Source organism: Sarcophilus harrisii, chromosome 5 (genome assembly GCF_902635505.1).
Source record: "Sarcophilus harrisii chromosome 5, mSarHar1.11, whole genome shotgun sequence".
Lineage (NCBI taxonomy): Eukaryota > Metazoa > Chordata > Mammalia > Dasyuromorphia > Dasyuridae > Sarcophilus > Sarcophilus harrisii.
In genome coordinates this window covers 49422807-49447343 of record NC_045430.1, presented here as the reverse complement: position 1 = coordinate 49447343, position 24537 = coordinate 49422807, and the positions used below count along the sequence as shown (strand labels likewise).

General features: G+C 34.5%; 1 protein-coding gene across 1 annotated transcript in view; it reads left to right on the top strand.

The window, feature by feature from the left end:
* OTOGL (otogelin like) overlaps positions 1 to 24537 on the top strand; it is a 194616-nt gene that overhangs the window by 26504 nt on the left and 143575 nt on the right. The window contains exons 8-16 of the mRNA XM_031940155.1: positions 1179 to 1285; positions 1857 to 1982; positions 6648 to 6756; positions 7949 to 7995; positions 8678 to 8823; positions 10238 to 10361; positions 15096 to 15273; positions 20215 to 20339; positions 22948 to 23157. Coding sequence (XP_031796015.1) covers positions 1179 to 1285; positions 1857 to 1982; positions 6648 to 6756; positions 7949 to 7995; positions 8678 to 8823; positions 10238 to 10361; positions 15096 to 15273; positions 20215 to 20339; positions 22948 to 23157 — 1172 coding nt within the window. The remainder of the gene's footprint in view (positions 1 to 1178; positions 1286 to 1856; positions 1983 to 6647; positions 6757 to 7948; positions 7996 to 8677; positions 8824 to 10237; positions 10362 to 15095; positions 15274 to 20214; positions 20340 to 22947; positions 23158 to 24537) is intronic.

Sequence of the window (24537 nt, the reverse complement as noted above, 5' to 3'; positions counted from 1 at the left end):
TATGTATTTTATAATATCAATTTTACAGATTTTTGTTAGATTAATGTTTCAAGAATTAGCAGAATATTTAAGTTTATTTATGAAAATCACATAACACCAGTCAAAGAGAGACAGTACGATATGGTGGATAAAAAACTGACTTTAGAATCAAGGTCTATATTCACATCCTGTTGATGGCATTTACCATCTGTATGACCCCAGGAAAACAAAATAAAACAAACCAAAAAATCTTGTCTTGTACCTGATCCCGTACAATTCAACAGAGAAATTGCTGAAATGCAGTAGAAGAGGAATCTCTTCATCTGGAGATTCTTACCTCAATGAAATGATGAGTCTCACTCAACCAAATTGTAGTTAGTAGCATTAGTAATTTATAACTTATAAAACTCAAAATTATATTTGAAATGTCATCTTTTAAAAATCAAGACTACTCTGGAAGCTTTACAAAGTTTATGTTCCTAAGAATCAAATCAGATCATAATGAATTTTAAATGACTATCTGAATTGTTTAGTTTTGCTGTAATTTTGTAGTACTTTTGTAATTGCTTTAATAGATGGAACCTCAGGGGGTGAAAGTGGGGCTTGTAAAGGGATTTTGTTGAAATGGAACTTAATGAAACCTAGGAAAATCTCAATGGGACAGGCATAGAGAAAAATAAATATGAGGCTAGGGCCACATATTATTAGAATGGATACCTCTTCCAACAGAAATGAGTTCATAACCCTTCAAAAGGTGTAGACTTCAGAGGTTCTTAATTTTTTTGTGTTTATTTTTCTGATTAAGTATGTCAATCTGCCAGTCTTTTGACATAATGTTTTTAAATGCATAAAATAAAATACAAAAAATTATAAAGAAAAGTAATGATATAAAAGTAAGTTATCAAAATATTAACAAAAAACAATCTCACAAACTTCAGGTTAAGAACCCCAAATCTAAATTGTAGGAAGATCCAACATTAATGTTCATCAATCCAAATATCTTACATTTTTTTATCTTCTGCATTGAAATATACACTCAGTATAAAAGAGAAGAACACCTATTGCCACCAATGATTGTTGAAATTCCCACAAAGTGACTAGCAAGAAAGAGGAGAAACCCAGTAGTCTAGAAAATTCAAAAGCATGATTACTGCTTTTTTTTGTGTGTGCATGATCCTGGTTCTTTTTTTATTTTTCAGAACTAATGATGATCATACTTATTGCCGAGCTGCTACAGAGTATGCTCGAGCTTGTTCCCATGTTGGTTACCCCATTCAAGAATGGAGAGATGATTTTCCAGCATGTGGTATGTTTTCTTCTTTTTTCCAAATTTAATTTATTAACCAAGGCAGAACTTTAATTAGGGTTGGGGCAATGGAGCTTTATCCTAAGGACTTAAATTTAGAAGGTGCTCATTGCACTTATATTCCTTAAGTAGTCCAGAAAGAGCTAGAAAGTAGTTCAGAAGACTGGTTAATTAAAATAGGAAGCTACTAAACAGTGCCTACTTTTAATGATGCTCTCTCCCTCTCTCCCTTCCCCTTCCCTCCCACCATGGTTGCAATTTAAGTGAATGCCTCTTATATTTTACCTGATGCCATGCCATTTTTTTTCTCCCCTTAATGTTTTCAGTGGCAAATGAAAACTTCTGAAAGCTTATTTTATGTAATTTGTCCTAAGTAAACAACTCTTAGTCACAGGACTGCTCTTAACACAATTGGTAGCTTCAAGTGCTCAAAATTGACTTTTGAGTGTGATCTGGGTTAGTAAATTTAAAAAGTATATCTATTGTTACATTGCATGTGATTATAATGTCTTTTCCTCTGAAAAAGTTGAGAATACAGTTGGTTAACACATCCTCTGCTTGAATATTTCAGTGGATAAATGTGATGATAGTCTTATTCATCGGGATTGTATTAGCTGTTGTCCACCCACCTGCACTTTTGAAAAAGAGTGCCTTGGGAGCAATCTTCAATGCCTTGATGGATGTTATTGTCCTGATGGTAAGTGTAGACATCAAATTAATACAATCTTGTGGAGTAGAGTGTCTGACCTTAAAAGAAAAAAGAGGGTATGATCTCAGGTGATTTCCTGTCTTTAGTTATGACTTATGAGTCCTGAAATAATATTTACCTTATAAGCTTTGGTCAAGAGTGTTTAGCAGGAGCTTCAGTTTAGATACTTCTCAGTAAATACAGACACAAAGGCATTTTGGATGTCTCACAGAAGACAAAACTTCTTAAAATGTTGTTGAGTTGCATTTGTACTTTAAAATTTAAGTAAATTTGAGGTGGAGGTAGAGGAGCTAAGCCATACTTGTAATAATACTCTGATTCTCATTCCAATTTTAATATTTTCTTGCATATTTAATAAATATTCACATTTATATTTATATCCCATTCATTGCCTGACTGTGATGGTTTTTCTTGGAAGCAGCTTTAATATCAGTTCAAAGTAATAATCACTTCAAATACAGCCAGCTGGTAAAAATGCAAGCGTTTATTTCTCCTTACAAATTAGCCCCGTTAGTTGAGGCCTATCTCTCTGCCTGGCTCCAAGAGATCTTGTAGCTTTGTCCTTGGCTTCTGCCTCTGCTTTCTTCAGCTCCAGCCAGCTCTGACTCGTGGCTTCTCAATCTCCAGTCTGTGGCGAGTCGTCTTTTCTTCCAGAGTGTTCTGTCTCAGAGGCCTGTTGATGTTCCGGAGAAATTCTCTTTTTTGCTCCAAGAGCTTCCTTCATTTATGTGATCTCCCAAAGGTTAACTCCTCCTTCTTGAGGCAGGGATTATGGGTTATCTCCCAGAGTGCTCTCTGGTCCTAAGGAAGGTGTGAATTCAGACTAAGCCAGGCCTGAATTCTTGTGTGAACTCCATTGAGTATTTAGATACTTGAGCTCTCTAAAGGTGTGAATTCAAGCATTGTTAAATCAGTTCCACTTAGTATCTTGTTTCAAGTTCTGGCCCAAAATAACTCTTAAGATTAAATTAACTCCAATGTCTTTAACACTTTGTAAAGAAATGTCTTAACACTTTAGTAAAGATTCCAACACCTGACCAATAGCCAACTTTGTTGTCAGCTTTTATATAAAACAATTCACTTTTACTCCATTCACAACTGGAGAAAATTTGTTTATTTGGGAAAATATCTGATCTCAACTAACACCAATCTTTGTCCTAATGATTGGAATAACAGTTGTTGCATTCATTATGGCTCACTCTATCAAACCACATTCCCACTGGAATCCACAGGATGCAACAACTATTATCCCTCAGGATTTTCTCCACTAGAATTTATCTTTTAAGACTCTATTTATGCTCAATGAAACCTCCACACGTGACTTTATCATCTTTCCATTTTTGGAATTCTTATGGTACTTAAAATATGTACTATATTAATTAGTAGTTCCTAATAAATTTCTGTCTGATTGCTTCATTCCATTCAACAAACTTTATGTATAATGGTAACTGACACATGTAATGGGAAGCAACATAATACAAAAGAAGAGTACTTAATTCAGAGTTAAAAACTCTGGACTTCAATTCCAGCTTTACTACTTTTTCCCAGGGTAAACTTGGTCAAGGCATTTCATTTCTTTGAGCTTGAATTCCTCATCAGCAAAATGAGCACATTAAATAAGATGCTTCAAAAGTATCTTTGTTTAAATCTCTTTTCCCACTCTCCCTACCAATATTTTCCACCTTTATTTATTATCATCCTCTATTAAAAGGCAAACTTCTTGAAGACAGAACTGTCATGCTTATTTCTATTTGCACATCCAGGGCTGAGCATAATGGCTGAAATAAATTGTAAAAACTTAAGGAATTCTTTTCCCTTCATTTTTTTTTTCAGCCCTGAACCTAGCATCCTTTGCTTTGAATTTTGCTAAGCACCTTACATACATTATAATAGTTTAAACTCCACAACAACCCTGTGAGGTAGAAACTATTTTATAGATGTGTCAATTGTCTATGATCACATCATTACTAAATGCTGGATGTGGATTTTGAATCCTAGTTTTTATAACTCAAAGCCGAGCACTCTATTTATTCTTCATACCATGCTGTTACCTTAACTACATGGTAAATTTCTTGAGGTCAAGGACTGAAAGTTATTGAACTTTCTCTTGGCTTTCCCATAATACTTAGCTTAGTCAACACCTGTAAAATCTTCAATAGGCTTAATTCAGTAAAAATTTGAAAAATGGAGCACTAAAATAGCTCATAAATTTCTAAGTCCTCCACTGACAACTCTGTTTTAATCTTCTTAAGTTTCCAAGTTTCTTCTTCATACCCCAAAGATCTATCATTTCATCACTATTTATATTCCTATTAACTCAGACTACTGTATAATCAATGAAGATATTAGGCACTGACTATATACCAAGCACTGTGATAAGTGTCTACAGTACAAATACAAAGAGACTCTTAAGGAGCTTGTATTCTAATAGAGACAGACAATATATAGAGAGAAGTGGTAGTGAGAGAGAGGTATTTGGCTTGGGAAATCACAAGGATCCTTAAAAATAGTTTGCTGTATATTTAAGCTATATCAATTTACTTGATGTCTTGGGGAAGGAAGAGGTAAGGAAGAGGGGTAGAAAAGTTTGGACACAAAGTCTTACAAAAAGAAATGTTGAAAACTATCTTTATGTATATTTGGAAAAATAAAATGCTATTGAAAATTTTAAAAAATAGTTTGCAAGAAGAAAAATCCACTCCCTTGTTATATTATATGGAAGCGGTTCACTCTAATTGCAAACTACTTTAATTTATTATTTGTCATCAAAAGCCATTTTGCCTTAAGAGAAGATTGACAAGTTGCAAAATGTTTATAATTCTTTATAAAATTGTAGACTTATCATCTATTTTTATATGAAAGGTATTATTGTAAAATAATGCCTGTGTTTTTGAATTAAATATAACTTTTATTTTTGACACTTATAGCTATGAGTTTACAACTAAAATTTATTATTCTGGCTGGCATAAGAAGGTTGATTGACAAGTTCTCTTAAATAACAATGGCAAAGTTGATATGATTATGGTATTCATTGGAAGAGGTAGGACACAAGCAGGGAGGAGTCTACAAGAATAGTTACATTTGGAAAATTTCTAAAGGATTTCTACTTTGTTAGACATTCAAGACTGAAAATGTAATAAAATATGTTGATCTATCCACTGAGTGGATTAGAAGGTCTGTCACAGGAGATGATGGACACATTGTAAACTTCATACCATCCCATTTCCTCTCTCTATGTCTTTGTGCTGGTGATCTTCCATGCTCTGAATGCTGTCTTCTCATTTTTTGGCTTTTAAAAATCTTGGTTTCTTACAAAACTTAGCCAAAGCACTACCTTCTCCAGAAAGCCTTTCTTGGTTCCTTTAGCTACTGGAAGTTAGCTCTTCAAAATGGTTTTCCATCTACTCTCTATATATCTTATGTATGCCTGTTTATTTGAAATCTTCCACATTGGAAAGTTGGCTCCTTGTAGCAGTTACAATTACTACTTTTCCTTTTATCCCCTATGCTTACTAAGTACAGTGCCTGGATCACAGTTAATACTTAATAAATGCTTGTTGAATAAAATATTAGCAAGTAGATAGTTTGGATTTATACCAAGAAGGCAATATTTAATATTAGGAGGACTATAATAAGCATAATTGACCATATCAATAACACAATCAAAATAATCATATGTTTATATCAATAGATATAGAAAAAAGTTTTTGACAAAATACATCCCTTCCTATTACATACACTAGCAAGCAGAGAATAAATGGTGTTTTTCTAAAGATGATAAGTAGAATCCATTTAAAACCAAGAGCAAGTATTATATGTAATGGAGATAAATTAAAGTCTTTCCAGTGTTGGAATTGTGACCTTGTTCAACCATTCTGGAGAACAATTTGGAACTATGACCAAAGAGCCTTAAAACTATGCACATCTTTTGACTTCACAATACACTATTAAATCTGTATCCTGAAGAGGTAAATAAAAGGGAAAAAAATAACATTTTTGGTGGGAAGGAGAGCGGCAAAGAATTGGAAACTGAAAGGAGGTCCATCAATTGGGAATAGCTAAACAAGCTCTGGTATATGATTGTGGTGGAATGCTACTGTGCTATAAGAAATGATGAAGGGGATAATTTCAGAAAAAAACCTGGGAAGACTTATGGGAACTAATATACAGTGACAAGAGTAGCGCTAGAACTTTGTACCCAGAAAAAACAATATTGTCATGATAATGAACTGTGAAAGAGTTAGCAAATCTGATTGATAATGTGATCCACAATTATTATTCCAAAGGATTTATGATGAAAAACATTATCTTCAGAAAGAGAACTAAAGAATTCTGAGTGCAAATTGAAACAGATTTTTTTCCTTCTTTATTTTTCTTGCTTTCCCTACTGTACCCCTCCCCCTGAAGGTTGGCTAATAAGGAAATATTTTATGCATAACTTTATATGTCTAATGAGGATCACATTTCTTGTCTTTTTTTATTAAATGGGGGAAATGATGGAAAGAGAAAGAAGATAAAAATTTTTAAAAATGAAAAAGTGAAAAATGCTTGTTGATTGATTGAAATATGACCATGTTATGCAGATATGGTGTGAAACAAAACTTTAATGTTTTGTTCTTTAATCACTATCTTTAAATATATACTTTCCCACAGGCCTCATAATGGACAATGGAACTTGTGTAGCCTTGGAAAAGTGCCCCTGTAGTTATCGTGGATTATCTTATTCAGTTGGTTCAATAATTGAGCAGGAATGTTCTGAATGGTATGTTGCTTTCTCTTTCTAATTGTTTTTGGTGGGACTAGGGAAGATTTTTCCTACTCTCCATTTTATAACCCAATCATGGAGCCCATCTCCAACATAACCACATCTATCCTGACCTCCCAAGATTCTTTGTTCCTTGTCCCTCCCCCCCCCAACTTTCTTTGTTCCTTGTCCCTTCCCTTTGCTGTGCAAATCTCCCAACATCCACCCCTTTCTTCTGACCTTTGAATTCTCAGACACCAAAAATGGTAGCTGTGCTGGAGCTGTGCAGGGGAGTCCTATCTTGTCTCTTAGTTTACTTTATGATTACCAAAAGTGATCCTTAGAGGGGAGACTCTTTGTAGGAAGAAATTATCTGTAAGTAAGAGTCTTGCTCCCACACTTTCCACTTTGGGTGATTTACAAGAAGTGATCAGAAATATATGAATTACAATTGATATGTAGATTTCATAACATCTTTCTTCCCATCTTCCAAATTTTCATATTGTTGTCAAAGTCACCACCATCCTTCCATTCACCCAGATTTTCAGTCTCATTGTAATTACCTTGACAATTCACTCTACCTCATCCCATGTGCCCAATCAGTTGCCAAATTTTGCTGTCCTATTTCCAGAATTTTTATATCTGTTTCATTTTGCCTACTTACACAAACAGCAACCACCTAAATTGAGGTCCTCATAATTTTTATCATACTAATTCAATATGTTCCTAATTGGTCTCATTTTCCTCAAGTTTCTCCCTCTGCAATCCATACTACACTTACCTGCCAATGATTTCTCCAAAATGATTTCCTCAAAACTCAGGTCTGATTGTGTCATTTCCCCTACTCAGTAAACTCCATTAGTTCCTATTAACTCTTGCATCAAATGTTTCATTCTCATATCATATTTTTAAGATTTCTATTTTGTACATGTTTTATAAAGTGCAAAATTATTAGTAGAATAGTATACACATGTGATTTAGAAATAAGTGCATACATATTAAAGGTATATAATCAAAAACATCTTTTTAATGGAAGTAATGCATGATTTAAAAAAATTGGCAACCACTTCTCTGAGCAATCAATTCACATTTTATGAGATTTTTTTCTAGCTTGATTTTCTTAAAACCTATCAGCATTGCTTTCTGAATATTAGTCAATATAATGTTTGGAAAAATACTAACACAATATTTTGTATTGTGTCTCTTCTAGTGTTTGTGTTGGTGGAACTTGGAATTGCACAAAATTTGATTGTCCAGGTAACCTTATAGTTATTAACTTTTCGATTGAGCAATTTTCTCTAAAAAAAAAAATCAACTTTAAGAAGTAGGTGGTACATTGGGGAAGCTAGTTGGTGCAGTGGGTAAAGCACCATTCCCTAAAGTCAGGAGGACCTGAGATCAAATCTGGCCTCAGACACTTAACACTTCCTAGCTGTGTGCAAGTCACTTAATCCCAATTGCCTCAGAAAAAAAAAAAAAAAAAAAAAAAAAAAGTGGATGGTACTACTGATGTTGTAGAAACACATTGTTTTAATTTGTGTATGATCTGCTCCTGATGGATCAAAGGGCAAATGGTTGTGATGAAATAGAAATTAAGGGGTATGCCAGAGTCCATTTAAAATGGGATTACAAACCAAAAATCAGGATACAACTAGGAAATATCAATTAAATGAAATATTTCACCTGGTTCTCTGACAACATATTAGGAAGTTTCAATGGGTTATGGAATATAATAAGAGTAGTGAAAAAGATATTTAATCATTTAATGAATTTTAAAAATTGGACTGAATAATTTGGAAATTTGTTCCAGAAACTTGTTAAATTAGTTAACTTATCAGTTAAGCTACTGAACAGTTAGAATTTCAGTGATCAAATTATATGATTATTCTATCCTGAACTGAGCTGTTTTTATTCTATCTATCCCTCTTTTTATTTCTAGTTGAGTGTTCAGTGGTTGGTGATTCTCATTTCACAACATTTGATGGTCGACATTATACCTTTTTTGGTGTCTGCCAATACATTCTTGTCAAAGGTACTGGGAAAGATAAATTTACAATCACTCTACAGCAGGCTCCTTGTGATGAGGTAAGAAGGACATCTTAATTAAAAATCAAAATGAGTATGCTACTCAAAGATTTCAGATGACAAGCTATGTAATTCAGTCCTGGTAACAAAAGTCATTGGAAGTTTTTTCATGACTAAATGAGTAAAATCACAATGAAACAAATCCACATGAAATAAAATTAAATTTTTTCTCTGTAAGAGTGATTTCTGTTATACTTAGTTTTTTGAGGCTTTCATGCATGATTGCATAGGGGAAATAAGTATTTGATTACATTAGAACAGGTGTCTTAAAGAGATAAATTCCTTTGATGACAAGATTGAATAAATTTAATACATTGCCAAGTGGATATGACGCATTTCTTAATGTACTAGAACATTTATTTTGTGTAGAATTTCTTGAACTAATAAATATGTAAATAATTTATAGTGGAAGAAATGAGGTCTTTTGTCTACCTCTCTAAATCTGAGCATGTCAGATTTCTGACTTTGTATACCTAGGGCTTAGCACAGTGCCTGGCACATTAAAAACCTTTAATGAATGCTTGTGGACTTATAGTTTTAACACTTAATCTGGCAAATTTAATATCAAGTGTTCAAAAGTATAAAAAAGATTGCATTTATGATAATTAATGTGTACTCATCTTTCCATAATGGTTTACAATGTGATAATATTATCTCATTATATTTTCACAACAATCCTGTGAAGAAGGGAGGCAATTGAGTTTTGCCTTTAAAAAAATGCATGTCAAGAAGTTAAATCTGTTTCAGAGGTTTAAATGTTAATTATATATATATAGTTTTCTTCTGGTTATTCTGAGTATGTGTGTGTGTGTGTGTGTGTGTGTGTGTGTGTGTATGTGTGTGTGTGTATGTGTATGTGTGTTACCTGCATGCATTTTGAAATGTGTCTGGCCTCAATGTACTATAAATTACAAAATGAAATTTTACATGGATACTTAAAAAATTCCTTATTTTCACATTCTATATTGAAGCTGTCAACAAGAAACTATGTGTCAGGCATTAAGCTATATTCTGTCAAAAGACTTGTGAAATATAAGGCATAATTATCACTTTGATTTGCTCCTTTTAATTTACAATTACTTTTGTGCCAAGGATATACATTTTGGTTAATTGTCTCTCTCTCTCTCTTTCTCTGTCTCTCTGTCTCTCCCTTCTTCCCTCCCTCTTTTCCTCCCTCCTTCTTTTCCTCCCTCCCTCCCTCTCTGTCTCTCTGTCTGCCTCTCTTTTTTCCTCTCTCTATCTCCCTCCCTCTTTCTCTCCATTTCTCCCTTTCTTTCCCTTTCCCCCTTTTCCCTTTTCCCCCTCTCCTCTCTCTTTCTCTGTCTCTGTCTGTCTGTCTCTCTCTGTTCCCCCTTTCTCCCCTTTTCTTTCTCTTTCCCTCCCCCAATCTTTCATTATCTGTTTTTTAATATAGGACCTTGAATGGGCCTGCCTTCAATCAGTAGCACTTCTTCTTGAAGATGATTTTAATAAACAGGTAATCCTTAATCGAGGAGGTGAAATCATCACAGGCCCAAACCAAGGTTTTAATTTGAATGGTAAGGAACACTCTCTAAAAATGGTTTTGATTGAGATATAGTTTTTATATCCCCTTAGTTTCCTGTTATATCTCTCCCACTTCTCAGAAATGTAGAGCAATATCTTAAAACAACGAATTAGGAAGAAAAGAACATTTCAACAGAATTAACAACTGCATCAATTAAGTCTGATAGTATCTATCGTGTCCCATATGCAGTCCCTCACCTCTGCAAAGAAGTGAGGATGGTGCATCTCACACCTTTTCTTCAGGGTAATTACATAGGGATTAAATTTGAATTTTTATTGTTACTTCCATTTACATTGTGGTAGTAATGGTATACAATGTCCCAGAGGTCACAAAGCAGTTATAAGCTATTAAAAATTTGTACCTTCATATTAAGACTTTTGAGAATATCCTGTGTATTATCTCCTACTTTTGCTTTATTCCACTTTTCATCATTTTATATAAGAGGAATCCTCTTACTGATTATTTTTTCTCATGATGAAGTCTCAAAGAGTTAGGCAACTAGGTGATGCAATGGATAGAATGCTGTGCCTGGCTTCAGAAATACTTGAATTCAAATATCGCTTTTCAGACTTACCTCATTGGGTTGTTGTGAGGGCCAAATAAGATAATATTTGTAAACTGCCTGGCACATTGTGCTATATAAATGTTTACTAATATTCATTGCCCAGGCTGGATTTTTTGAGATGCTTAAGTGTCAGGATAGTAGTGAGAAAGGAAAGAATGGGTCAAAGATGAGAGAAATTTAAAATAGAAAACTTGATTACATAACCAAGATGTTGTCCACTCTCCTCTCTGCCTTTGTTATCCCCACTTAATTTTCTACATTATTAATTCTTATTTAGTGATTTTTTCACAGTCTTTGAGGAGGTTGTGACAATGTTCTAATGGGTTTATACTAAAAATTCTTCAATGATACTATAAGCACTAAAAACATGTAGGATGCTATCAGTAGTATGTTAAATTACCTTAAGGTTTCAACACACATTTTGTTATTGTTGCTAAAAAAAAAGTCTGAGGAATAAAAATGATCAGAACCAATGCATTATACTTTATTGAAGCTCCAACACATCCATGAAGCCTTCTGTAATCATTTTAAACCATAGGAATCTCTTTTGTTTCCAAATTACTTTTTAAATATCTATTGTTTTTGCTACTCATTTTATGTATCTAAATTTTTATGTGGGTATACCTTATCTACCTAACTAGACTATAGGCATTGAGGATCCAGTTGGGTATGATGGAAGGGGCATTGATCTGGAGTCTATGATGACTCAAGTTCAGATTCTGTCTCTGGTGATATATAGCTATATGGCTTTGAGCAAATCACTTAAGTTGAGACATAAAATGAAGAGGTTGATCTTATGGATGCTGAAGACAATTTGAGATTTAGAACTATGGTTAGAGACATAATATCCTGCATTTTTGATTTCCCACAGCATCTAATGAAAAGCTACTGCTATACTTCACATTCAATACATATTTGTATAAATATAATAAGGCAGTGGGATCATGTGTAGGATAATGAGTTGAAAGTGACTTCAAAGTTTTGAGTTTGAGTGACTTGGAAAATGAGAGCACCATTTACCAAGTCAGTGAAGTTAGGAAGCAAAGAATAATATAGGTAGAAGGGTGGAAAGTTATATGTTGAGTTTGTTGAAGTTGAGGTGTTGGCAAGACATTCCCAAGGAGATGCTCAGCAGTTCATGGAGATCCTGCCCTGGGACTTGGGAAAAAGATGGTTAACAAAATGCAAATATAGTCAGCAGTATAAAGGTAACAATTCAGGCTACTATAATGATTGAGATCTTTAAGAAAAGGGTCTTGTGGGGAGAGCAAAAGTCAGTTGACAAATACTTATTAAGTGATTAGGGTTTTTTGGCTGGGATTGAGACATAAATGTACTAGCCTTGCCATCAAAGAACTTATATTCTATCATGGAAATTAAGATATGCACATAAAAATACTTCAAAATAAATACAAGATAACTTCAGAAAGAGCTGAGTGTCACAATGTTTAGAGTGCCAGGTCTTCAATCAGGAAGACCTGGATACAAATATGGCCTCAGACACTTACTAGCTGTGTTACCCTGAGCTAATCATTTAACGCTGTTTGCCTCAGTTACCTCATCTGTAAAATGATCTAGAAGAGAAAATAGAAAACCACTCAAAGAGCTTTGTCAAGAAAATCTCAAATGGAGTCACAAAAAAAGTTGGATAAACCTGGAAAATGACTATACCACAATGACAACAAACTTCAGGGGAAGAGAAGAAAGCAAAACCCCATATTCAGGGAAAAACCAGTCTGTATATTTGTGAGAAAGCTGACCATCAGAGTCACGAAGACAGGCTCATTTCCTACCTCTGATTCATAAAAGCTGGAAGATTATTACCATGTTATTTCTTGGTCCAGTGTCCCAGGCAAATCTCCCAGAGAGTAGGCTGATCAGCAGAGTGAAAAATAGTGAATAATTTCCCATCTGCCCCTACCTAAACTCTACCCACCCCCAACTCCCAATAAAAAATGAGGAAGAAGATCCAGACAGGAAAATAAAAGAGAAGAAGAAAGAAAATTATCCAGTTTAGGGTCATGGAGAACATGAACATAAAAATATTTTTAATTAATTATAATTTTAAATGTATTATGCTATAATGAATTGCTCAAAATTGAGTAATTTGATTTTTTTTTTCTTAGCAGAATTTTATTTTAATGCACCAGGAGAATTTAGTATTTAAAGAAAAATCATCCCTTAATTTTTTGCCAATAAATTTGAATGTTCATTTATAGAGGTTACAAATATGGATTGGCTATTTTTTCTTAACAGTTCTTTCAGTCTGGGGAAGATAAAGATTTAATTCTCACTACTCTACTATAGTCTAGGCTAGTCCAGAGAGTGAAATGTTATCTCAATAAACCTTGGGATTAACATTAAGCCTGTTGTAAGATGATAGGAAAAGATAATGCTAAATGTTGGAGGGGATATGGGAAAACTGGACCCTAATATACTGTTGGTGGAATTGCTATCTGATCCAACCATTCTGGAGAGCAATTTGGAACTATGCCCAAAGGATTATCAAACTATGTATAGCCTTCGATTCAGCAATGTCTCTAGTGGGTCTGCATCCCAAAGAGATCATAAAAAAGGAAAAAGGACCCGTATGTGCAAAAATATTTGTAACAGCTCTTTTTGTAGTGACAAGAAACTGAAAATTGAGTGGATGCCCATTAGTTGGGGAAAGGTTGAATAAGTTATGGTATACAAATGTTATAAAATATTATTGTTTTATAAGAAATGATCAGCAGCAAGATTTCAGAGAGGCTTAAATGAACTAATGCTAAATGAAGTGAGTAGAATACAGAAAACATTGTACACAGCAATGACAAGAAAGTGTGATGATCAACTCTAATGGACTTGGCTCTTTTCAACAATGAGGTGATTCAGGCAAATTCCAATAGACTTGTGATGGAGAGAGCCATCTGCACCCAGAAAAAAGCACTTTGGGGACTGAATGTGAATCACAACATAGTATTCTCACTTTTTGTTGTTGTTTGCTTGTTTTTTTTCTTTCTCATTTTTCCCCTTTTTGATATGATTTTTCTTATGCAGCATGATAAATGTGGAAATATATTGAAAAGAATTGCACATATTCAACCTATGTTGGATTATTTGCTGTCTGGGGAGTGCGAGGGGCAAAGGAGGGGGAAAATTTGGAGCACAAGGTTTTGAAAGAGTGAATGTTGAAAACTATCTTTGCATGCATTTTGAAATAAAAAGCTATTACTAAAAAATTGAGCCTGTTAAAAAGACTATCAGTTAAACAGATTCACAGAATTCAAAAAATCAAAGAAATTAAACTTTGGAAGAACTGCTAGAGGCCATATAGTCAAAGCCAAGGCCATAAGGCATCTCATAATTTCTGCTGTTCAGTTGTGTCCCACTCTTCCTGAGCATATTTTCTTGACAAAGCTACTGCAATGGTTTGCTATGTCCTTCCAAATAATTTTATTTTATTTTTAAATTTAATAGTATTTTTTCCAATTACATGTAGAGATAGTTCTCAACATTTGTTTTTTGTAAGATTTTGAGTTCTAAATTTTTCCTCCCTCCCCATCTTTTCTTCCCTAAGACAACAAGCAATCCAATATTGATTATACATATACAATCATTTTATACATTTTTCTCTACTAGTTGTATTGCAGCTCATTTTATAGATGAGGAAACTGAGGAAAAAAGATTTAAGTGATTTGCCCAGGATCACACTGCTAGTAAATGAACTCACAAAGATGAGTCTTTTAAATACCAGGACCAGTTCTCTATTCACTGTGCTACCTAGTTGCTCATTATAACTTACAAATGATTGTTTAGTTTCTGCTTAAAGACATCCAAAGTGGAGGAACCCATAAATTTTCAAGGTATCAAATTGGGAAACTCTGAATTGTTAGGAAGTTTTTATTTTTCACCTGACTATCTAAATTCTAAGTCAGACTCTGCTAAGTAAGACCCAAGGATGATACCGTTGCTTTTCTGTGCCAAGCTAAGGGTGGATTCTTACTTTGTTCTTTAGACTCCCAGAACTCTAGAGCCCACTTATTTGATCACTTAACTTCTAAGGAGTGCAATATTTGTGTCTGAGAGCTGGAAAAATCATTCCTGCAATTCTTGGGAAATCCTGGAGAGTTGTCAAACTGAACTATACAAGCTGATTTTATGTGCTTTCTTCTTGTGCAGGACATGTTGAAATTCGAAATCTGTCCTCTTTGTTTATTATTCTGAAAACTAGATTTGGTTTAAAGATTATATTTGCTAAAGATGGGGCAAGACTTTATATTCAGCTCAGTACTGAATGGAAGAGAAGAACAATGGGTCTGTGTGGAACTTTCAATGGGAACATAAGAGATGATTTCATGTAAGTATTACCTTTGTATTATTAACCTGAGTCTAGTGACTGATCTCTTAAAGGATGAATTATTGACTCTAAGTTCTCTAATAGATACTCATTACACTAAGAAACATAACTATGTAAAAATTAATGTAACTTTTAAAATGTCAACTTCATTTAATATTCTGTTGTTTGGTATTCAGGACCAATCAGAAGCAGATGCTAACTTTATCTTTCTAGACTTAGTTATTATTATTTCACTCCATCAGACAAACTGGATAAGTTTCAGGCTCTCAAATGCATATCATGGCCCCCAACATCTATGCTACCGACAATTCCTTGAGATTCCTGTTTTTGATATTTCCTTCTTTTCCTATTTTGATCTGTTAAACACTTCTTTTAGAGCCAATCTCAAGTGCCCTCTTCTTTAGGAGACCTCTGATCACTCCAGTTGTTGATGACTTTCTCTCCCATCTTAGTGTTTTGTCTATCACACTTATTGTTGTCTGTTATTGATTTTGTACCCTTACTAGACTGTGAATCCAGTAAGGACAAGAATTTATTTGAGTAAGATTTGAGTGCATATTTTATTTATACATTGCAACATGTGTACAGGGTTTCTTTACAAAAAAATTACTCGGGAATTTCCTATTCCAATGAAATCACAGATCTGCTCTGAGCTCTAGCTAATGTAGTAACACTTTTTCTAAACAATTTTTTCTTTTGCGGGGGAGTGTCTCCCAGTTTCCTTAGTTTTGGCTATCATACATACTTTATAGACATGGAGATCAACAAATAATTATCAGAATTTTTAAACAGTTGATTGATGTGTTTATTAACTTATTTATTTATAATAAATAAGCACTTATTTATTGTCCAGCACTGGGCTAGGTATCCTGAGACCCACAGAAACTTAGGAAAAATAATTTTTTGCGGTTAAAGAGCTAAGTTGGGGAAGACAAGACTAAAATACATAAATTAATCAACAAAGTACTTTTTATATGTCAGGAACTGTTATAGGTGTATACAAAAATAACCATAATTTAAGATTTCCTTGAAGGATCAAGTATAATTTTATGTCAATTGACTAGCCTGCTTTTTCTAGTATTAAAGTCCTACTACTAAGTCCTAAGCACAGAATCACGAATTTAGACGTAGAAGAAACCACAGAGATTATCTAGTCCAATCCTTTTATTTTATAGATGAGCAAACTTAGACTCAAGAAAGCTTTGTGACTTGCTTCAAATCATATCTTGTCAGAGTCTAGATTTGAACTCAGACTTTTCTGATCCAAAGTTCATTCCACAGCACACTGAAATCCTTCTGGCAATGTAGCAGCAAACCCAGGTTCTGCAAGTATATGGCAAGTCATGAAACTCCAGGACCACTTCATATATAACTTTAATGACTGAGTTTATATGCTGTTCAAAGCACAACCTTCATAATATCCTAGAGGCTGTTTCCATATCCAGAAGGTTGGCCACAGGGAATGATCCTTTTTTGGTCCTAGATACTTATGAACCTATCTATTATGGCCAAAGAGTGAGGGTGAGGTACTGCCATGGAGGGAATACCTATATTGAAGAAATCACAGAGCTCCTCAAATAATAAAGTAAGCCCCATGGTGGCACAGATTCCTAATTATTCATATAAGTAAGTAAATAGTTTTTGACAGTTCTTATCTTTGTGTCAAGAAGTCAAAATGGCACCTTCCAAATAATGCTTTAAAAGACATATCTATCAGGTAAAGGGGAGGAGAGACCCTGGGGGCAAATTCTCTGACCTTGTGATCCAAAGCCCCATAGAGGAAGAGACTTTAGGACACAGACCTATTGGGGGATGTCAGAGACCTAAAACCATGTGGCACAAATTCTGGGACATTATGAAGATGCTACAGGAGAAGCCACCACTGGGCAAAGGAGCCAAGTGGGGCTAAGTCAAGAAGGAGCTCAACTAGGATACAATTGCCAAGAATACTACCAAGTAGTTTTATATAATAACTGATTATTCCTGTTACATGTAACACACCCTGGCTATGTGATTCTACCTGACTCCTCAGTGCTTCACGTAATGTTCTTCTCTAAAATATAATGTTCTCTGGGAGCATATTTCTTGGGGGGCTTCTGGAGGCAGCCTTCCTTTCTGTTCAGTATAATAATCACCTCAAATGCAGCCAGGAGTTAAAGTCCAGATCCTTTATTGTTTCCTCCTTCCTTGGGCCCAGTTAGCTTTCTTAGAGGCCTATCTCTCTCCTTGGTTCTGAGATCTCTTGCCACTAGTCCTTTGTCTCTTCTAGCTTCTTCCTCTAGCTCCCCGAGAATTTTTCCAGCAAGCACAAGGGTGGAAAATGGAATGAATCTGTCTCTGTCTTTGAGAGTGGGCTTATCTCTTAGTGGACTTGTCCTTTAGTGGGCTCCTCCTTATATATGCTCTCTTAAAGTTCTGAATCTTGTGGAACTCTAATAAACACTAAGAACTTGAGAACTGTTCAGTATCATGCTGAATTAGATAATTATTGTCTCTATCAATTCCAAGGACTTAGCACCTTGTAAGAATCCTAACAGCTTCAGAAAATAGAAAGTGCTCCCTGCATTGGCAGAGGCATTTCCTCACTTAAAGATTCCCCAGTGGTTCAAAAGGAGAACTTCATAGGTTCAGACTCTTGCTAGTTAGGTCTTAAGATGAAAATTTTCTGCCTGTTGGGGGAGTGTAAGTGCTATTTTTTGGAATTCTAGGAATAATAGACCCAAATTACACAACTGTAGTAGTTACTATTATCATAGGTCCAGTTGAGGATATGAGGAATACTATAATTAGAAGGATCATAGACATCTTATTGATTATTTCTTTTATCTCATCTCAGATGTGGTTCTCTCAATTTTCATGTTACTAATTCAGTTATGTTTTTAAAGACGATTTTATCACTTGTCATTACTCTGTTTATACAACAGATATATTGAGTAACAAAGAGATGATTTCAATCCATTTTCTTGCTCTGATGTGTATCAAAATAGATTAACAGTTAACATAGGCTAGAGGGTAGAATTATCTACTTAGTTCTAAAGCCTCAACCTCTTCCATGTGCAGACAATCAAAAGTTATGTCAATGTATGACATTATTTCAGGGGAAGAAATGGCTGACAAGCATTTTTTAATTTTGTGTATATGAAGTCAAATTTTACTTCACAAGGAATAGATATGCTCTGGCAAAGTTGAATGGACAATTTCAATCACTTGAAAATTACTTTTAGGTGGATTATTACAATAAGTCAACAATGGAAATAGTGGTATTTATCCTTAAAAAAGAAATATATATGTATATAAAATAATAAACTTTATCTCTCTTAAACTTTTTATTTATTCCTAAGAATATTTAAATGAAATGTGATAGACAAAACTCAAGGGGATTGCTCCCAAAAACTATAACTTTGCTCCTCACCTTTTCTGAATCTGTTTTATCTTTGAACTTTCAGAAGGTAGAAAGATTAAACAAAAAACAGAAAAAGAAGAGAAAGAAAAGAAGAAAAAGAAGGTAGTAATAACAGGCAGAATTCTGGAATAGTTTTTAGGGGGTGCCAGAGTTAGTTAAAACTCAAGAACTAGTTTTTAAATTTTGGATATGAGCATTTGCACCTCAGAAGTTGGCAAATGGTGTGAATTAGGGGTTGAATTATTGTTTTGTTCATTGTCTAGATTTAAGAAAGTGTTGGAGAAAATGGTCAGTAATTTTAAATTTAAAAGCATATTGTGTATTTTTTTTTCTTGAGAGGTGGTTGTGAAACATTTATTAACACATCATTACAATCAGAAATGGGGGCAGAGAATTTAAAATGAAGAATGTGTAAAAACAGTTAACACGTATGTAACATCTACTATGAGCCAGGCACTGTGCTAATCATTTTACAAATATTATCTCATGAACCCTCACAGCAATCTTGGGAAATGAAGTTATTGTTATCCCTATTTTATGGGTGAAAAAGTTGAGATATACAGTGACTTGTCTAAGGTTACACAGCTAATTAGTTCCTGAAGTTAGATTTGAACTTAGATCTTCCTCACTTTACACCAGCCACATTGTGCCACCAGACTACCTGAAATGTTACTCTTCTTTACACCTAAACCTTAACATACTACAGTGAGAGGCTGTATCTATGTACTTATAATTGAATTGTACCAGTGCTGAAACATTTGATTAGTTGGGACTGAGCTGATGGATGAGCTGATATATAGCTGACTGTCAAATTTAGTCAGGAGGACCTGAGTTCAAATCTGGCCTCAGACACTTAGGAGCTCTGTGACCATAAGCAAGTCACTTAACCCCAATTGTCTCACAAAAAAAGAAAAAGAAAAGAAAGAAAAAAAAAAGTTTGTTTTTATTTACATATCTAACTCCAATCAGTGTCTCACAATCATATAAAGAACATGGTGCCTTGGTAATACTGGCTAGTCAGTTAACTAATTTTTTTTTTTTTTTTTTGGCACTGTGCTAAATGTTGGGGGATACCAAAAAGGGGCAAAAACAAGTGTTAATATTGGTTCAGAAAGAGTGTAAATTTGTTCATTTTGAAGATGGCTTTGGGACTTCAAGGCTTTAAACTTCAAGGCTTGATCAAGAGCAAAGATTTTCATTACATCTCATTCTCAGCAAACCTAAAGTTATTTCAGAATAGAAGCTTACAGGGGCAGCTAGGTTGTGCAGTGCATAGAGCACCAGCCCTGAAGTCAGGAAGACCTGAGTTCAAATTTGGTCTCATTTACTTAACATTTCCCAGCTGTGTGACCCTGGGCAAGTCACTTAACCCCAAATGCCTCATCAAAAAAAGCAAAAAAAAAAAAAAAAAAAAAATGGAGGCTTACAGAAGAGAGGGGAATCCAAAACATGAAGAAGCAAATAGAAGAAATACTACAGTTAACCATCAGGGGTATCTTTCTTATCCTTTTTTTTTTTTTTTTTTTTTCCTGTTTTAGGTCTCCAGGAGGTATGATTGAAGGGACCCCACAGCTCCATGGAAATGCATGGAAAGTTTCCTCAGCTTGTTTTGCCCCTGTCAGAGTTCCTCTCTTAGATCCATGTAATATCAACCAAGAAAACAGTAAGCCTTCAGATGAAGGGGGAATTCTTCTGGGCATTAGTAGTATGTTGGGGTTGAGCATAAAATGGGTGGTAAATTTCAATTCTATTTTTCTATAATCAGTCAAAACAATTGCTAGTACATGCACTTATATTATATTACTAGTACATTAAGGACTGAAAAAATCTTGATGTTCTTTTCTTGAAAATAAGCCCCTTGAAAAGACTACTGGGTAGAGAATGGCTGCTTTCATTTACTTTATACTCATAAGTTTGCCCATTTTGTATGTTCAAGAATGTATTATTCACCCTTGACTCTCCCAGAATCCTCTGATACAATCTCTTACATTTCACAGTTGGAATACATCTGTCCTAGGAGACCTGCCATATTCCAACTGTAGTTCCATTGTATTACAGCCAAATATGCAACTACTTAGTTGTGTCTCTTTCTTGCCATCAGATAACAGGTCCAGAGTTAGAGCATAAATAATGGAGAAATGAGCTGGTCAGCAAGGACTCTATGACCTTAGCAAGCAGAGATCCAGGATGCCCCAAACTGAAATTGTTTGAGCTCCAATTTGGAAAGTCTAGGCAACCCACATGCCAAGAATGGCAGGTTATCCTTCCCTTAAAGGAAAGGTGGAAGATGTAAATAAACACTGCATATTTGGCTTTAAATAATATTTTTAGGCTCTTCACATTGTCATTTGGTGTAAAATATATATTGTATAGTATATATGTATATATATTTATTTATACATACATAATTATTATGCTTCTTTTAACATATTCTTTCCTTTGTGGAGTATAAATATATTCCTGTGTTTTCCTTCTAATACACTGGTAACATTGACTGTACATTAAGAAGGGAGCTTCTCTATTTTGCTATGGATTTTGTTGTACTGTTGTGTGGATGTTTTTATTCAATTCTATATGTTTCATGAGGACTTATGAAATAGGATAGGTAGAAAGAAAGAATGTCAGACTGTAAATCAAGTTCAAAAGATCATAGATAAAGCTGCAAGGGAATTTAGAATTCATATAGTCCAATACCCTCATTTTTTGGGGGGGGGATGGTGGTCATTCAGTTATGTCCAATTCTTTATGACACTATAGACTGTTCATGGAATCTTCTTGGCAAAGACATTGGAGTAGGTTACTATTTCCTTCTTCATTGTGTCTACATTTTGCAGATGAGAAACTAAAGCAAATAGGGATTAAGGTGTCCAGAGTCTCACAGCTAGTGTCTGAGGCTGGATTTAAATTCAGATTTTCTTGACTCCAGGCCTAATATTCTATCTATGTACCATTTAGCTGCCCATAAAGGCTATGTCACACCCACTAATGTAGGTATAACCCAAAGTTCTTCTCCTTTCTGTCAACTCCTAATTGCTTGATAACTTTGTTAGTTGCCATGGATTCAATTAACAACCTTATGTTGATTATTCACAGGTCTATATGTTGAGCCCTAGTCTTTGTTCTGAATTACATTGTGCAATCACCAATTGTCTAATGGATAGCTTCAATTGAATGTCCCATAGGCATATCAAACTGAGTCCCACAATGATTCATTGGGTTCTACTCTGCTCCAAATCACTTTTTCATTTTCTTCCTATTGTTGAGAATATCATCACCTTTGTGCCTACTGAGGTTTGCAATTTCTTTCTCAACTCTTTACTATCATCCACCTCACATAGTTATTTGTCAAACCCTGTCATTTCTACCTACACAACATACATCCCCTCTTCATACTGAATATTCCCCATCTGCACTATGGCCAATAACCTCTTGTTTTGTTTCTTTATCTCAACTCCAGCTGCCAAAGTACTTTTGAAAAGCTTTCATCTGACAATGTCACTCTCCTATCCATGGATAGAATACCATATCCATTCCTGTTATGGGAAATGCTGTTGTAAAAATCTCTAGCTAACATAAAAATATTCAAACTATTAATTTACCAGTGAATACTTAATAAAATAATTTTATGTTTGATATAAATATGAAAATAAATTTAATTAAACAAATTTAAAACAAAAGCATGGAGATCTGCCCTTGATTTTTTTTAAATGGAAAGAGATTTAGTTTAATGAATCTATTGACATAATGACTTAATTTGATAGAACAAATATTTATAAAGAGCCTACTATAAAGATAGAATACCAGGCTTGCAGGGTATATGATATGGAAGAGTGTGCTGAAAAATGTTTAACAACCAGCTTTCTCCCAAAAGTACAAAGTTTAATGTGAATTCTTAACAATTTCCTATCACTTTATAAAGTCTAGCCAATCAATAAAACAATCAATCAAGTCCTGATTTGTAGCATTTGTCCATTTTTGAAGTATAAATGCTGATATTGAAATTTAATCTTTCAAGTTGCTATGAAGCCATTTTGAGCACACCCCTGACAAGTGGTATAATATACAAAGAGATAAGTAAATGCAGATATATTAAAAATAATACAGAGCAATTTCAAAGAGAACCATGACACTAAAAAATGAAAGAAAAGAGAAATGCTTTCTACAGGAGGTGATTCCTGGGCTTGTGCTTTGAAATAAGTTAGAGATTAGAGGGAATGTGTTGTTTCTTGGTTTACAACAAGAATTGTGAAAAAGGATTCATTCTTTTCCAGTTGGATTTGCCGCCCACTGTGATGTCATCAACCAAGAGCTTTTTGCTCCATGCCATGACACTGTCAGTCCAGGATTATACTACCAACTCTGCCGTTTTGATGCCTGCAAGTGCGGAAGCAGCTGTTTATGTAATGCCCTAGGACACTATGCCTACATCTGTAGCAAGCATGGCATTTTCATTGATTTTCGGGCTCACGTCTCATTCTGTGGTGAGCATTCCTATTCTCAGAATTGGAAAGGGTGTCAAGGAAAGCCAACACATTTTGAACTACTTTGTGTAATTTCTTGTCCTTTTATGTAATGGAACTGAAAAAAGAAAAGGGAATTTAAACTTCTTGTCCATAGCTATAACTACATATCAACGTAGAGGCCCAATATTGAAATCACAATAGTAGCATCCTAAATGACAGATAACTTAGTCATTTCACAAATCAAATTTGTCATGGTAAGTTTTATTAAGTCTTATGACATTAACCATAAAAGGAGCTCAATGAAATTTAGTAAAATCAGGGAGGGAAGATTTCTGGTAGATTAAGGCTCAATAGCTAATTCTGATTATCTCCTACACTTAGACTTATAAGAGTATGACCAACCAAATAGGGGGAGACCAGAGGGATACACTCACAGATCTGAAAATGAGGAAAGACTTCAGTCTAGTCAGACTCACACATGAAAGAAATCCTGACTACAACTTATTTGAAAAGGGGTCATTTATCTCTTTTTGAAGATTTCCAAGAAGGGGGAAACCATCTCTCTTGTGGTCACCCATTATACTTTTGGAGCTCCTAATTGTTCAGAAGTTTTTCCTGACATCAAATCTAAATTTGCTGCCGTAGCTTCTAAACTCTTTTTTTCTGATTCTTTGAGATCAAACAGAACACATTCAGTTTCTTTCCTCACCATTACTCTCCAGATACTTGAACATAGCTATATACCCCAGAATCTTCTGTTCTCCTGATAAAACATCCTGGTTCATTCAACCTACATCACATAAATGGCTTAAATAATGACTCAAAGCCTTTCCTCAGACCAATTCCAAATTTACTTATGTCCTTCTTAAATTATGGTGCCAGAACTGAAGAAGATATTCTTGATGAGATTTGAGGAGGGTAGAATACTGGGGGAATATCATTTCCTCAGTCTTAGAAGCTATACTTCTTAATACTGTCCAAAATTACATTAGTTTTTTTTTTTTTGACTCCTACTCATGGAATTGTAGTCCACTAAAACCCTCAAATCTTTCTCAGAGAAAGTTCTATCTAATCATATCTTCCTCTTCAACTTCTGGTTGTAAAATTAATTTTTATGCCTAGGTGTAATTCTCAGAATGCTATCCCTATTGAGTGTCATCTTATTAAACTTTAATAAAATATTCTAGCCTGGCAAGACATTTTTAGATCCTGGCTCTGTCATTTAATGTATTAACTATCTTTTCCTTCTGTGTCATCTGTAAATTTGATGAGCATTTCCTCTATGCCTTTATCTAAGTCATTGATAAAAATCTCAAACACCAGAGGGTCAGATATTAGATACCTGGGGTACTCAGTTTGAGACTTCCTGCTAAGGTTAACCACTAACAATTACCATTT